The following is a 16,946-nucleotide window of genomic DNA, read 5'->3' on the forward strand; positions in this document are numbered from 1 at the left end:
AAATGGAGGGACTGGGAGCAGGAACGACCCGTCCGCGGATATCTATTGGTGCCCCTGCTTTACGCAATAAGCCTAATTGGGACCACTCCCACGGGAGTCAATCCGCGCTTTCCCTTATGGTTTCTAAAAATGAGTGTCTAGTCCTGCCTAAATAATAAGGGGCAATGTGTATTAGTAGGATCCAGTGAATCAGAGCACAGCTTGCTCCGTGTCAGTAGTGTTTCCACTTTTTCTAGGGGTGCCTTTCCTGCAACAACCCCCATCTCCTTATTGCTTCGTTGCCTCCTCTCCCTTCACCTTCCTCTGGCTTATTACGTGGCATGTGTGTCTCCCCCTTTCCTCCTTTCCATTTGTTGTCAATGAAATATTATAAATAGAATGGCTAGATAACGAAAACAAGACTTGTTTAGTGATGATTAAAATGTATGGGGAGGTAGTTCTTCTCCCGGGCTTAATTTGAACAGTTCTGAAAATCCAGGCAGTTACGGATTCTTTCTTACACAGAATAGGGATGGGGGCTGATAGATAGCCAGGCCCCTAGTGCCTATGTAATGAAGATCATTACCACTGTTCTGCTTACCACTATGGGAGTCAAATTCTTGAGTTCATTTTTCCCACTTTTACCTGCAGTTGCGCCCCGCCAGCCCAAGCACCTGAGGCCTAGCCTTAGAGCTACTCACGAACTGATGGCTTTGACGATCGAGATATCTAATGTCATAATTTTGTAATCTTGTCCTTACGCACTTCTGGCAGGAGGGGGATGAGGACTGCGGATACTTGCTTGCTTCACTGTCTTGCAGCATTTGCGTCTTCCAGCAGCACACTACAGCATAGGTGACTATTGAAAGAAGTCAATGAAATTGATTTTCTTTCCGTCTCTCATGTGGTGGTGGGGGGGGGGGGGGACCTTGAGGAGCTATTCTGAACCACGCCAGATCATCTGGTGTTTGAACCTTACCCAGAACATTGGGTAAGCTGCAGCCAAGATATGCATAATACTTTTCTAGAGACTGCTCTAGATCTGTGGATGGCGGATGTCTCAGTACCCCCCATCCATATGCGTTCCATTTGAGTCTCTGGCTTCCCCATTACTGCTTGTTCAATCGCAGCTGCTGTTGTATCCTGGAGATATTTTTTTCAATGCTTTGGCATTTCGTGTTCTGTAACGGAGGTCTGATATCATACAGATTTGTCTCTCCCATATCAGCTGTATCAGATCTATGTTCTCCCCATAAGTTCCATGCTGGAGCTCTTGTTGGATTTGTAAGACGCCATCGCCTGGGGTACCTTTTCTTCGCTTGTATTTGCTATGTATGCTTCTATCTGTGCAATGGGCAGTAGTAGAGAGTTAGAGTGCAGAGATATTCATACGTGGGTGGCGTGTTGTCTGTTTATCGTGTGCCCGCTGCTATTTTGTCCGAGGTATGTCGGGATTGCTGTTGCCAGAGCGTCAGTTGATGGCAGCTGTGGGATAGGGGACTCGGGCCCGGAGGCCAATAACGTCTGATTTTCGTCAACACTATACTGTAATCCGATATGTTTAATATCGAATTAGCGCTATCTTCCTTTCGTATCGGGGAGGAGTACAGAAATCGATTTAAAGAGCCCTTTATATCGATATAAAGGGCGTTGTAGTGTGGACGGGTACAGCGTTAAATCGATTTAACGCTCTTTAAATCGATTTAAATGCGTAGTGTAGACCAGGCCTTACTTACCCTCTTCTTCTATGTCTTGTCTCCTGTCCCTTCAGTTTTCTTTCATTTAGCTGATCCCCTCCTCATTAAACGCATCTTTTTTTAAAAAAAAATTGTAGAACTAACGTGCTGTTTGCCATCACATTGTTCACTCTGCTTGAGTATTAGTCTCATCCTGCGTCCATCCTATGACTGGCTTGTCTATTTTGTTTGTAAGCTATTTGAGTCAGGGATTGACTGCTGCTCTTTGTACAATGCCTAGAACAGTGGAGCCCTGTGATGTGAAGTGGAGTGTAGCTCCCTTTGATCGACACCCAGCCAGCCAGTTAGCTGTAAAATCCTTCTTGGTAGCTGTTCTCTGCTTGCTTACCTGTAAAGGGTTAACAAGCACACAGGTAAAAGAAAAGGAGTGGGCACCTGATCAAAAGAGCCAATAGGAAGGCTAGAGTTTTTTAAAATGGGAAAGAAATTTTCCCTTTGTCTGTTTTTCTCCAGGGAAGCAGGGGCAAAGAGGCGATGCTATAAGCAGGAATGCTGTGTAAGGTTTGAACCAGATATGAACATTTATCTCCCATACCTAGAAGATAGGGAACGTGCAGATAAATGTGATCAGGTTTATTCTTTATTTTGGCTTGTGGATCTCCTCTGTGTTAACCCCAGATGCTTTCCTTTGCCTTGTAACCTTTAAGCTGAACCCACAAGAAGCTAGTTTGGATGCTTAATTTTTGGAATTGCTCTTTTAAAATCCAGCAAATGCCTAAGTTCCAGATGTATTTTCTTTCTTTTTGTTTTAATAACATTTACCTTTTTTAAGAACAGGATTGGATTTTTGGTGTCCTAAGAGGGTTGTGCATGTTGCTTGATTAGCTGATAGCCACAGCTAATCTTCTTTGTTTTCTTTCTCAGCTCTTCCCTGGAGGAGGGGTGAAAGGGCTTGAGGATACCCCACAGGGAGGAATTCTCAACTGCTCCTTTCTGGGATCAAAGGGTTTTTTTTTTTGCATTTGGATGAGGGCAGCGTTAACTAAGCCAAGGTCAGAGAGAAGCTGTAACCTTGAGAGTGTAATACAAGCCTGGAGTGGCAAGTATTAATTTTTAAAATCCTTGCGGATCCCTCACCTTCTGCACTCAGAATGACAGAGTGGAGATTCAGCCTTGATAAGCCCTATTTTTTTAGTCATTAAGCATTCCCTAATAAATAGGATTTAATAATAATATTTTCACTTTTTACTGTTACTTAACACAGTAAAGACTTTAGGGTATAAGAGAGAGAATGTGGGTGAGGTCGGGGCACCATTGATGTTAGTGGGTGGGGGGCAACTTTAACCATGATTCCAGGGGCTACGTAGGAACCTGAAGATTCTAAGTGGGTTTTTTTTGTTTTTGTTTTTGTTTTTTTTACAGATAACTTAAAAATTGGCTGGCAGGAACACTGCATCTAATTCCTTTATAAAGAACAAAAACTCGTGGGTGGCAGTCTCCCCCTCTCCCAGGCCTTTAGGGGCTTGGGGCCTACTGTTGTTGCTCAGCCCTGCCTGAGAGCCTGACCTCTGACTCTGCATTGCCCCGCCCTGACCTAGAGCCTGGGCTTACTATGAATTGTACTGCTACTGCTTAGCCCTGACTGAGGGCCAGAGCCCCTGATTCAGCATTTGTTGCCCTGCCCTGACCCAGGGCCTGGGCTTATTGCTACTGTTCATAGTGCCAGTGCTCGGCTCCAGCCCGAGGGTCTGAGCACCTGACCCTGTTACAGCAAGGGCTGCTGAGGGAGACCCCGTGGCCAGACTAATTCCCCAACATCAATTGTATGTAGTGAGCCGGTGTGGCTCCCAGCGCCCTGGAGAGGGTCGAGCCCCGGTGAACCCTTGTACAATATGCATTTGAGCTTTTTAATTGTTTTTCTAAAGAAAAGTTGATTTTCATAGACTGGTGACCATTAAAACATGTTGATTTGCAGCCAAATAGAGCCTTTACATGAAATTTGGTACTGCTTTTTGCTAACAAGGAGGAGGCACTGTATGTGCTCATTTATATTAGCAGTTATATAGCTTAAAATACATTTATTCAGATTGTTAATTCTTACATTTTTATTTTGTTAGAAAATGTGAACGACACATTCCTTGTTTACTAGATGATGATTAATCTTTTACTCGTGATTTGTGTCTAATTGCATTTGGATGGAAATTGGAATTCAATTAAAAAGGCACTAAAGCAGCTTTTTGAAAAAAAAGTTATTAGCTAAATAAAACTGCCGTAAATATGGTGGATACATAAGAAAAAAAAAGTAACTTTATCAAAACAAGTTTTGGGTTTATTTAGTTTGGAAAAGAGAAGACTGCGAGGGGACATGATCACAGTTTTCAGGTATCTAAAAGGGTGTCATCAGGAGGAGGGAGAAAACTTGTTCAGCTTAGCCTCTAAGGATAGAACAAGAAGCAATGGGCTTAAACTGCAGCAAGGGAGGTTTTGGTTGGACATTAGGAAAAAGTTCCTAACTCTCAGGGTGATTAAATACTGGAATAAATTGCCTAGGGAGGTTGTGAAATCTCCATCTCTGGAGATATTTAAATTAGATAAATGCCCATCAGGAATGGTCTAGACAGTATTTGGTCCTGCCATGAGGGCAGGGGACTGGACCTGATGGCTTCTCGAGGTCCCTTCCAGTCCTAGAATCTATGAATCTATAAATACTAGAACCACTCAGCTCTAATATTAACATGTTCTGATATCTTGTGTTAAGTCATTTGTCTTAAGGGACACTGAATTTTAGTGTATATTCTTTGTTACTAATTCTTGAATACAACAATTAAAACAATTTGTAGAAAAATCTATGGTACTTTCTATCACTTTTTTGCAGTTCACCAAGCTTGGAATAGATCATTTAACTTTTGGAAACATCCTACTAGGGCAAGGCCCTGTAAGTTTATACTGCACTTGCCTGGAGATCTCGGGGTGTTACCCTTCTACAAATAATAGACTAAAAACTGACTTTAAATAGGAGTGAAACTGACACTTTCAGGTCACTTTCACAGTATTGCCAACCCCAAATGTTCAATAACCATGACTCATGCTCGCCAAAAATCATGAGATTATGTAAAAATAATAGATTTGGTTTTCTTTTTATTTGTCTTCTGCTTTTTGAACCTTTAAGGTACAGTGGGGTCATGTTTTTGAAGGTTTCTCCACAGCCATGAAGGCTAGAAACTTCATTTCTGTTTAAGAATGAAGGTTGAAATCATCACATATCCCTTTGATTCCAGGGCCTCGAGCTTTAAGGAAAACAATAATTATCATGAGACTCAAGACAAAATCATGATTGTTGGCAACACTGCTTTCACTTCTGTTTGAAGGTAGACTAGTTACTTTCCATAGGTCTGTTAAACACAACACTACAATGATTGAGTTGCAGTTCTCGCAGGAGAATATTTAAAATCAAACACCAAGAAAATTCCACATTTTAAAGTTTGAGAAAAAAATTGATACTTCTGAGCATAGGCACCAACTTTTCCCCATGCTGGTGGGTGCTCGAGACTCCCCCCACCCCAACTCCACCCCTACCCGACACCCATTCCAGCCCCTTCCCCAAAGTATCTCCCCCCCGCCCCTGTTGTACCCCTTTCCCAAATCCCCATCTCCTGCCCTGAGCGTGCCATGTTCCCGTTTCTCCCCACTCCCTCTCAGCGCTTGCCATGTGAAACAGCTGTTTTGTGGCAGCAAGTGCTGGGAGCGAGGGGGGAAAAGCGGGCATGCAGTGTGGAGGAAGCAGAGCAGAGGTGGAGGTGAACTGGGGCAGGAAACTGCCAGGTGTGCAGAGCACCCACCAATTTTTCCCTTTGGGTGCTCCAGCCCCGGAGCACCCACAGAGTTGGCACCTATGCTTCCGAGGTATATCAAGGCCACAGCAAGCAGGAAGGGAGAACAAACAGGGATAGGAGATCTGAGCACTCCTCCTCTTGAAAGGAAGTTGAAGGATTAAATATTCTGATCCTTAATCAAATAAAACTTCTATTGCGATCAGCACCTCCACTCATAAATATAATGTGCTCAATGACTATACACTTAATACTTAAATATCTGAGCCATCTTATCCAGGACTACACATCTTATATGCATTAGCGTAGGGACTACATTTTCTGGCATATTCTAACCAGTGCTGAGCACACAGATTGTGCCCAATGAATAATACAAATCATGACCATAATTGTCGACTTTATGGGCTCTGGATGTAATTTCTGTTCTTGTGGAATTGGCCCAGATACATCTGAAACCCTAAGAATTTGAGGCATAAACACATCTGATACTTGTGTGACACTTTCTCATTCCTTCCTTTTCTCAAACTCAAAAACCAAAAATGACAAACCAAAATGATTTTCAGTTAAAATGTAAAATGGCACAGCAGTCATTGCTTAACAACCCAGCCTGGGGCAGAACCTGCCACCCCTTGGAGGTTAAGTAATCTCTTTTCATCTGAGTCTCATTCTCTCTTTCTCCATTGTTCCTGACCCCTCTGCTGCTTTTCATGCTGTCATAGAATCATAGACGTTAAGGTCAGAAGGGACCATTATGATCATCTAGTCTGACCTCCTGCCCAATGCAGGCCACAGAATCTCACCCACCCACTCCTGTATCAAACCTGTGTCTGAGCCATTGAAGTCCTCAAATCATGGCTTAAAGACTTCAAGGTGCAGAGCATCTTCTAGCAATAAGATTGAGCTCCTTGAGTCTATCACTATAACAGAAAATTTCTTACCAATAATTTCCTTTCTGGTAAAGGCATATCCCACAAGTCTAGACTTCTGGGCTGATCCCGCCTCCGTCCTGCAGCTTCACAGACACAAATCATTGTTTTGGCTCCACATGCTCTGACCACGCCCCCCCTGCTCCTACTTGCCACTAGATGAGTTATTCACAAGCTTTAACACTTGCATAACATCATTAACAGACAGACAGAATAATTATGTACATTAGACCACAGACAAATGGTCCTATGGTAATGGCTCCATTTAAAGTCATCAGATGTAGGGAGGGATATGAAAACAGGAGTTCAGTAGATGAGAAGTAGCCCTCATTTCAATGAGCTTGCTCAAAGGTCTATATTCTTTCTGGGCTACCGCCTTCCGCACCTTCCTGTCAAAGGAAGCCTCTGCAAAAAATAAGCAAGTCCTCTTTGTAAAGCTTAACAAAGGTGTTAGCTGTAGACCAAGTGGCTGCTTTGCAAATTTCCAGAGTGGATGCACTTGTTCATTTCACCTACGCTGCTAAGGATCTCCTGGAGTGCATCTTGACCCCTTCCAGTACAGGAACCTCTGAGGATTTGTCGGCTTCCAAAATACATAGTCTAAACCACATAGTGATGGAGGATTTGGTAGCTCTCAGTCCCTGGCACTTTGGGTGGAAGGACATGAATAAGGAACCTAGTCTTCAACCATGACGTCCTTCCCAATCGACTGGGACTGTTTGCTGGAGTCTCATAGAACTGGTCTTGATTTTGCTCCCATCTATCAGAATCCCCTCTTTTTTCAGCATGCAGCAGAGAGAGAGGGTGGTCCAGTGGATAAGGAGCTAGACCTCAGAGACCTGGGTTCTACTTCCCCCTTGGGCTTTCTGTATGACCTCAGACCCTGCCTTAGGGACAGAGTTCCAAAGATTTTTAGGCACCCGAAGATGGAGCTATACATCTAGTGGGGTTTACAAAGCACCTAATCATCTAGGTGCTTTTGAAAATCCCACTAGGTGTCTAAACAGCAGAGAATCCTATGGCACCTTATAGACTAACAGTTGTTTTGGAGCATGAGCTTTCGTGGGTGAATACCCACTTCGTCAGACGCATGTAGTGGAAATTTCCAGGGGCAGGTATATACATGCTAGCAAAGCAAGCAGAGAGATAACAGAGTTAGTCAATCAGGGAGGATGAGCCTTCTAGCAGTTGAGGGTGAAAACCAAGGGAGGAGAAAACTGATTCTGTAATTGGCAAGCCATTCACAGTCTTTGTTTAGTCCTGAGCTGATGGCGTCAAATTTGCAGACGAATGAAGCTCAGCAGTTTCTCTTGAAGCTTGTCCTGAAGTTTTTTTGCTGCGGATGGCCACCTTAAGGTCTGCTATAGTGTGCCAGGGAGGTTGAAGTGCTCTCCTACAGTTTTTGTTATTGCCATTCTATATCTGATTTGTTCCATTTATCCTTCCGTAAAGACTGTCCAGTTGGCCGATGACATAGGCAGAGGGCATTGCTGGCATACATGCATATATAATACATTGGTGGACGTGCAGGTGATGAACCGGTATGGTGTCGGCTGATCTGATTAGGTCCTGGATGGTGTTCTGGTTAATATTGGGCAGAGTTGCTCAGTTTGTTGCATGGATTGGTTCCTGAGCTAGATACTATGTACGTGCAGTTGGGTGAGAATACGTTCAGGTTGGCGAGTTAGTCTATGGGCAAGGATTGCTGCCAGCCAGACTTTGTAAAGTGTGGGATCATTGTCCAGATGGGTTGTAGATCGCCTGAGATACATTGAGGTTTTAGCGGCTGTAGTGATGTCCAGTGGAGTCCTGTTGGTTTCTTTCTTGGGTTTGTCTTGGTAAGGCTTCCGTACAGTCTGCTCTTGATCTGTTCCTAATTTCCTCGTCGGGATATTTAGTTGAGAAGCTGGTGAGATTTGATGTGTGGTCTCTGTCTGAGGTGTAGAGCGATGCTGTTGTACCTTCATCTGGCTGCGAGAGCTCGCGGAAGCTTGTTCCAGGTCGGCCATAAAAATATTGGCTAATTGTTGGCCATACGGGTGCCCATAGCAGTGCACTTATCTCGAGATAATTACTTTCATCAAATGCATTGGTCACCTCCCAAGAAAACACCATCTAGGCACCATGTTGTACAGGCTCTCTACACAAAACTCCACACACAGATGGAATACAAAGCTCAGGACAGTATCCCGATGATGCCACAGCACAACTGGCTCTCTGAGCTCTGTGCCTATACTCACACACGCTATTCAAATTTGATGACAATATCATATCTCCAGATCATGGCACTGCTTTGCACACCGCCAAGGGCCCCACAATATGCCAATATTTTTATGGTGACCTGGAACAACACTTCCTGCAGTCTCGTCACCACGCCGCTTCTACTACCGACGCTATTATACATCATCATCTGGACCCATGGAAGGAGACTCTCTCCTAGAATAAATTCCACACTATTTCAAACTCTCCACCCACCGATCGAGACGACATCTCTCACCTGGACCAATCTACAGGGCGGGTCCTCCTATCCCCGACAAATAACCAGTGAGGTAATACCACAGTAGTGATCGAGGTAAACCCTACTAATTCGAGCGTATCCGAGCTGCTATGGTTCTCCTACCTTCATGGCCTCAGCCTCCATCCACGGAGCACATCACACAATCATTGTCTACAGCCAAGCACTGAGTACCAACGCATCTCTCTACAACTCTCAACAAGATCCAACAGCTACAATCTTCCACCAAGCATTGCTCAAACATTACAAAACCGAACGAGATTAGGAAACAGATCACAGAGCCAGACATGTAACCCGAGAACTCCTACTGCGAGACGAAACACCAAGAAAGAAACCAACAGGACTCCATGGCCATCACATACAGCCCGAGCTCAAGCCCTCTCCAACGCATATCACGGATCTACAACCCATCCGTGGACAATGACTGCCACACTTTCACAGTCTTGCGTGGCAGTGCCAATCCCTTGCCCACGCAACCTGCACACTAGCTGACAACTGATATCTCACCAGCAATGCAACCGTACACATAAGTACTCTAGTCAGGAACCAGATCTCATGAACAAACCTCGATTCCAATTGCCCACATAGCTACACCAGCAACACCATTCTCCAGGACTATATCGATAGCACACGACCATCACGGAGTTCATTCACTCTGCACAGTCCACCAATGTATCATATGCCATGCGAGTATGCCAGCAGTGCCGCCCTCTGCTATGACATCGGCCAAACATGCAGTCTACGAAACGGAATTAAATGACACAATTCAGATAGAGAGCAATATACATAAAACCTGTACGGAGAGCACTCACACCTCCCATGGTACACTAGTAGCAGTACCTTATAAGAGTGGCCTATCCTGCGAGCAAAACAAGGACTTCAGACCAGACTTAACAAATAGAGAAACTGCTGAGACTTCTGTGTCGTATAGCATCTTTGTACAACACATCAGCTCAGCTAAACAAAGACTGTAGGGCTTGCCCAATTACAGACATGTTTCCTCCGCCGTTGTTCTACACCTCAACTTCATAGAACAGGGCCTCATCCTCCCTGATTGAACTAACCTTGTTATCTCTAGCTTGCTTGCTAGCATATATATACCTACCCCTGAAAATTTCCACTACATGCGTCTGACGAAGTGGGTATTCACCCACAAAAGCTCATGCTCCAAAACGTCTGTTAGTCTATAAGGTGCCACAGGATTCTCTGTTGCTTTTACAGATCCAGACTAACATGGCTACCCCTCTGATACTTGACACTAGGTGTCTAAACACCTTTGAAAATCTGACCTTTAGTCTGTGTGCGCCTGTGCGGCCCATCTGTACAATGGGAAGAACAGCACTGCTGTACCTCTCCAAGGGGCTGTGAGGAGAAATAGGTTAGGCATTGAGGCGCTCAAATACTATGATGATGGGGCCACGTAAGTACCACAAGTAAAGTGGGAACTTCTCTATACCGCTGCTATCCCTTCCTTTGTTTTTGGCTCCTTCTTTTCACCTACACCCCTCACATCACTCCCTTTTCTGAATGTTATCTTGGGCTCGGAGGGCTTGGCAGTATTTCGAGGCCCCTGCCTTCTCTTTTCAATACCCTCCATTCCCTGCAGAGGGATTCCTGTTTTACAAACTCATTAATGACTTCCAGATCCTTAATTTAGTTACCAGCCCTTTCTTATCTTAATCACGCTGCCTCTGTAAACAAAATACTGACCACCCAGAGGCAGCGGCTTTGAGCTGCACCTTTCCTCTGCAGAACTCATGCTGTGCTGCAGTTAAGCGCTCCAATTGACAGTACATCACCTGTAAGAAACTGCGGGGGGGAGGCCCTCCTTGCCACCAAATGGTATCCCGGGTGAAGTAATATATTTTATTGGACCAACTGCTGTTGGTGAAAGAGACAAGCTTCTGAGCTTCACAGAGCTCTTCAGGAGCTCAAAAGCTTGTTTGTTTCATGAGCAAAAGTTGGTTCAATAAAAGATACTACCTCATCCACCTTGTCTCTCTAATATCCTGGGAGCAGTATGGTTACAACGCTGCAAACAACTTTAGGATATAGTTTGTATGAAAAACACACACAATAGTTGTATTTTGGTTTTTTAAAATAAGTTCAGATGTGTGTGCTAAGAACAGTTTTTTCTGAAAAGAAAGTGATCTTCTGAAATCTACAAAGAACTATTTAAACAAGTATTTAAGTTGCTCTGCCTTAATTTCATGTAGTAAATTTTAACCATACGCTGAATATTTTGTTTTTCTTTCAGATGGGATGACGATGTTGTTTTCAAGAATTGTGCCAAGGGAGTAGATGAAATGAAAAAGGACAAAAGATTTGTAAATGATACTCTGCGGTCTGAATTTCATAAAAAGTTCATGGAAAAATACATCAAGTAGTACAGTTTTATGTGCTCCATTGCTGAAAGACTCAAAAGGGTCAAGGTGACTTCCCCTCTGTGGTGTACCTCCACCCCCCCAGCCCCCCCAAAAAATAATGGCTGAAAATTGTCTCCTGCCATGAATTTCCAAATACTTTTCCAAGGTCACTGACAACTTTTTAATTGTTGCCTTGTATCCGGAGTGTTTTATCTTTTTCAGCATCCTTTTTTTGTTTTAACTAAACCTGTTTCTGTTTAATTCAGTGGATATGCATTTACTTTTAATGGCCTTCATGTAAATGTTGGAAGAGAGGCTGGTTTGCAATAAATACTTTAATTGTCTAAATACTGTTTCTTGGGAAACAACCTGTATGTAATATGGAGATTTGTAATTTATGCAGCTTATGTAAATTTTCATATTCTTAAAGGTAAGTGAAATTCTACGTGCTAGAAGAGAGTACTGAAATTGCCTTTTTATGCATGGCATTTAATTATCGTCCTTCCTCTGATTGGCTAATTGAAATCCAATATGAACTCCCTATCTGACATCTTAAATATTGAGTGTTTCCCTGATGTATCAGTTAAGGATGTGGTCTGACTGGATAGCTCCTGGCTGTTAAAAATTCTGTTTTCATCTATATCATGAGTTCAGCCTGATTCACTGCCTTGCCACAAGGAGCGTCCAGCAGGTGTGCGATGAAGTGGTGTTCTCCCTTTAGCCAGGGAATTCCATTCTCTGTAATCTTGTGTTCCTAAACCCCAGTCTTGCAGTCAGAGCTACATGGATGCAAGGTTGGAAGAGCTCAATCCTGCAATCTTTAAATCTAGTTTCGAAGGTGGCACCCAACCCAGTCATCAGACTTAACTTTTTTTTTTTTTAAAGTCAATTTGAACAAAACTCAGAATATATGTGGGAGAACTTTTCTGTTAATTCAGAGGATATGACAGTCTGTACAATGTTCTTCAGCTATCAGAGGGATTTTATTCTCTTTTGTGATCACTGTCACATTTGAGGTGCATATACAAAAGGAGGCCGAGTGACACATTGGATTGAAATACCGTCCTTTTATCTCTGGATACCTGAGTTCAAATCCTGGTTTAGGTCACGAGTGAAAGTGTTCAGTGGTTTCCTACTCACCATTAGTATTCATTTCAAACCTCCATATACGATAACATGATTTGAAATCTCTACTTGAGAGATCTTAGAATGGAATAGAAGTTGTTACAAGTCAGGAAGGATTTAAGGTGCCATTATATAGAGTTTTTGCCTGGTTGCCTGCCCATGCTATATCTCGCCATTTAGCCCTGTTGTTTTTATAGCGCTCATGTTGCTCACAGTCTCTTACTTAAAAATTAGTTGCATATTTTCAAAGTGATGGCCAGGGGTTTTGAAATTTCAGGACAGATATTTCAGTCTTTTTGTTATACATAGTATTTAAATGGTATCCTGTTAAACTACTGTATTTGAAGCATATTTGTATTCCCTAGGCAATTACATTAGTTTTTGTATTTTTTCCCTTTTTTTATGGTAAGACAAGATGAACCAGTCAGGGCTAGACTATCTAAACCGGTAATGTCAGTACATACATAGAACAGGGAATTTTATGTGCAGTTTTAAAAGCCATACTGAGACCCATTTATTTCACTTGGAATTAAGGAAAGAATACTTGCTGATTTTGCTCATGTTATGTGTCTTTTGGTGATGATGATGGTTTTGGAAGCAGGAGATCAGCCATAGTTCCTAATGAGCACACATTAAAAAGTCAATGTTTGAGTTAAGAGCAGTTAGTTAGCAAAATGTGACAGTGGGGAAGCCAGCTGTTGCTTAGATCTGACCTAACAAAATGATGTTGTCATCGCAACAACAAAAATACTTAACTCTAGGCAATATTACAAGATATATAATACAGTTAAGCCAAAAGTGAGTAAGTAAATATGTTAGGGAAAGAAAATCCTTAAGATGTGGTTTTATATCTAGTTCAGTGTCTTTGAAGAAATGTATACGTTTATATTCTTCCCTTTATGGATCTTTGAAACACTGTAGCCCTTTTTGTGTATAGAAGAGTGATCTCTTGTACTGAATTACTACTTTTAAGCTGCCAAAGGACCCTTGTTCCGTGAGCTTTATAGCTACATGAGATTATCCTATACAAATAGAAATAAAAATCAGATTAATCTCTGAAATTTTTAATTATGTATGTGTACTTATTTAGTATCTACCTTCTCAGTGACTCTCCCCATACTTCTAGAGGAACAGTTATAGAAATGGAGATGAGAATCTGCCCCTGGATGCACGTTAGTTCTTCAGCATTACTTTTAAAATAAAATAGGCTTTATTGTTTTGTTTGTGTCTCTGCTAAACCACAAAAGCCAGGATTTGGAGATTTTTAGGCTGAAATTCCATCTCTAACACTGTTTTTCAGCCCCATCTTCTGTGTAACATGACCCACTGTTTGGAAATACTACAACAGCCAGACACAATAAAAAGTTAAGGAGTTTGAGGCCATATTTCTAAATGGTCTTCAGTTGTTGAATATTTGGCATCTTTAACAATGCGTAGGTATCCAGTTTTAAAGCACTTTATGTTCCTGCAGGATGAAAAGCACTATATAAATGTAAAATATTACTTCACCACTGATTCAGTGGCTTAATTTTCTATTATTCTTTCTAGTATTAAAGTGCAGGAAGCAAAGTTGATCCAATCCATGCATTAAAAAGCTCCATTGTGTCCACGATTAAAAAAAAACAAAAATGAAAATGGCACCTTCTTACTGTACACATCTGCTCCCTGGATATTTTTCTTAGGAACATCTGCTTAGTTTGAAAAATAACTTTACACAGAACCAGCATAGTTGGCAGCTCTGTTGCAGCTGGAGGTAGAATGGAATACTGCTTATGTTCTGCAGTTAAATGGACATTGTCAGTTTAAAAAATAGCACTTCTTTCTGAATTGTTACCTATTTTTTCTTATAAGCAACACCTAGGATGGCTGTAACTGGAAGAGGTGAATCTTTTCAGTTGGTTTACCTTGTGTATTTGTCAACATTTTGTGCATAGTCAGTGTCACCATTTCTCTGTGTTTGAGTCTTTTCACAGGGCAATGGTGGAGGGAACCAGCACCTAGTACAATGGGACTATTGTGTTTATAAATAGACTTTGAAGTCATTTGTTAAAAATGGACTAGATTTCATGTTGGCTGTATTTATGTATTCTGATTTAGAGAATACATTTTTGGTTGTTTTGGTGATATACAAAGCAGAAATAGAAGCTTAATGAAGTCTGTTATGATCTGAATATATACATTTACTGCTGAAATGGTTAATCAGCCATTTCTTTCCCTCAGAGAAAATGAGGGGGTGTCAATGGTTGACTTTTTCTCCTGGTAAATAAGTGCTGGTTGTTTTTAAGAGAATTAATTACACATTAAAAGTCTGATGCATACACTCCAAACTGGGAGCCTGGGTGAAGGTAGTTTTTCTTTAAAAATATGTATCACTGTTTCTGTTGACATTGCTATTTTCAGCTATGCTTTGGGAAAAATGTTGGATTTGAGGCAGTCTGATGCATCTAGATATTAACCTCAAACGTCTCGTGGGGAACCCTCCTGGTCCATGTGCACTGGCTGCCTTTTCTCTGACTATCCTTGTATAGAAAGATCTTGGGAGTCATCAACCAAACTGCTGAACTCTTTACTCTCTGCTTTTTCTTCTCCTCTCAAACATACCTTAAAAATCTTATTTGTTAGTACTGCAAACTGGTTCTGAGGGCAGGGTCAGGCAGTTGTGGAACATTCCCTTGAAGCACTTTACTTCAAAGAGCTGCTGTCTGATTCAAACTTGAAGGGATGTGTTGAAGCTTAGGGTATGTCTGCACTACAAAATTAGGTTGATTTTATAGAAGTCGATCTTTAAAAAGCGATTTTATACAGTGCATTAAGTTGGCGGCGTGTGTCCTCAATACCGTCGCTAGCATCGACTCACAGAGCGATGCATTGTGGGTAGCTATCCCACAATCCCCACAGTCTCCACTGCCCATTGGAATTCTAGGTTAAGCACCCAGTGCATGATGGGGCAAAAACATGGTTGCGGTTGGTTTTGGGTACATTTCATCAGTCTCCCCTCCCTCCCTCCATGAAAGCAATGGGAGACAATCGTTTCATTTCTTTTTCCTGGGTTACCTGTGCAGACAGCAGTGCACAGCAAACATGGAGCTCACTCAGCTCACCGCTGCTGTTGCAAGCATTGTAAACACCTCACACATTATCCTGCAGTATGTGCAGATCTTGGCTAGGAGCCGCCAGTATGAGGACGATTGTGAGGAGGACATGGACACAGACATTCCTGAAAGCACAGGATGTGGCAATTGGGACATTATGGCGACAGTGGGGCAGGTTGATACAGTGGAACGCTGATTCTGGGCCCGGCAAACAAGCACAGACTGGTGGGACCACATAGTGTTGCAGGTAGGGGATAGGGGATAATTCCCAGCGGCTACGAAACTTTCGCATGCATAAGGCTACTTTCCTGGAACTTTGTGAGTTGCTTTCTCCTGCCCTGAACTGCAGGAATACCAAGATGAGAGCTGCCCTGACAGTTGAGAAGCAAGTGGCGATAGCCCTGTGGAAGCTTGCAAAGCCTGACTGCTACCGGTCAGTCGGGAATCAACTTGGAGTGGGCAAATCTACTGTGGGGGCTGCTGTGATCCAAGTAGCCAATGAAATCACTGACCTGCTAACAAGGGTAGTGACTCAGGGAAATGTGCAGATCATAGTGGATGGCTTTGCTGCAATGGGGTTCCGTAACTGTGGTGGGATGGTAGACGGAACGCATATCCCTATCTTGGCACCAGACCACCTTGCCAACTGGTACGTAAACCGCAAGGGGTACTTCTCAACAGTGCTGCAAGCACTGGTGGATCACAAGGGACATTTCACCGACATCAGCATGGGATGGCCAACATCAACATGGGATGGCCAGTAAAGGTGCATGACACTCACATCTTTAGGAATTCCAGGCTGTTCAAGCAGCTTCAAGAAGGGACTTACTTCCCAGACCAGAAAATTATTGTTGGATATGTTGAAATGCCAATAGTTTTCCTTGGGGACCCAGCCTATCCCTTGCTCCCATGGCTCATGAAGTCGTACACAAGCAGCCTGGACAGTAGTAAGAAGCTGTTCAACTGTAGCGTGAGCAAATGCAGAATGGTGGTAGAATGTGGCTTTAGACATTTAAAAGCTTGCTGACGCTGTTTGCTGACTAAGTTAGACCTCAGCGCAACCAATATTGCCATTGCTATTGTTGCTTGCTGTGTGCTCCATAATATCTGAGAGTAAGGGGGAGATGTAAGTAAGGCAGGATGGGAGGTTGAGGCAAATCGCCTGGCAGCCAATTTTGAGCAGTCAGACACCAGGGCAATTAGAAGAGCACAGCTAGGTGTGCTGCACATCAGAGAGGCTTTGAAAACCAGTTTCATGACTGGCCGGGCTACAGTGTGACAGTTGTGTGTGTTTCTCCTTGATGCAAACCCACCCCGTTTCTTGATTTTAATTCCTTGTAAGATTCCCCCTTTGATCACAGCTGGCAAAGGAAATAAAGTCACTATTGTTTTGAAACCATGCATTCTTTCATTATT

At 42.8% G+C, this 16,946-nt stretch overlaps 1 protein-coding gene across 2 annotated transcripts in view; it reads left to right on the top strand.

Annotated features, from left to right (window-relative positions):
• Positions 1–13,499, top strand: part of CWC15 (CWC15 spliceosome associated protein) — a 45,147-nt gene extending 31,648 nt beyond the window's left edge. The window contains exon 7 of one of the 2 annotated variants that reach the window (XM_032762850.2): positions 11,205–13,499. In XM_032762850.2, coding sequence (XP_032618741.1) covers positions 11,205–11,334 — 130 coding nt within the window. In that variant the 3' untranslated portion in view covers positions 11,335–13,499. Of the gene's footprint in view, positions 1–2,600; positions 2,753–11,204 lie in introns of those variants that run through there. The other variant, XM_075061730.1, reaches the window with a different exon arrangement.
• Positions 13,500–16,946: the final 3,447 nt, after the last annotated feature.

This window comes from Chelonoidis abingdonii, chromosome 1, assembly GCF_003597395.2.
Source record: "Chelonoidis abingdonii isolate Lonesome George chromosome 1, CheloAbing_2.0, whole genome shotgun sequence".
In the NCBI taxonomy this organism is placed as follows: Eukaryota; Metazoa; Chordata; order Testudines; family Testudinidae; genus Chelonoidis; species Chelonoidis abingdonii.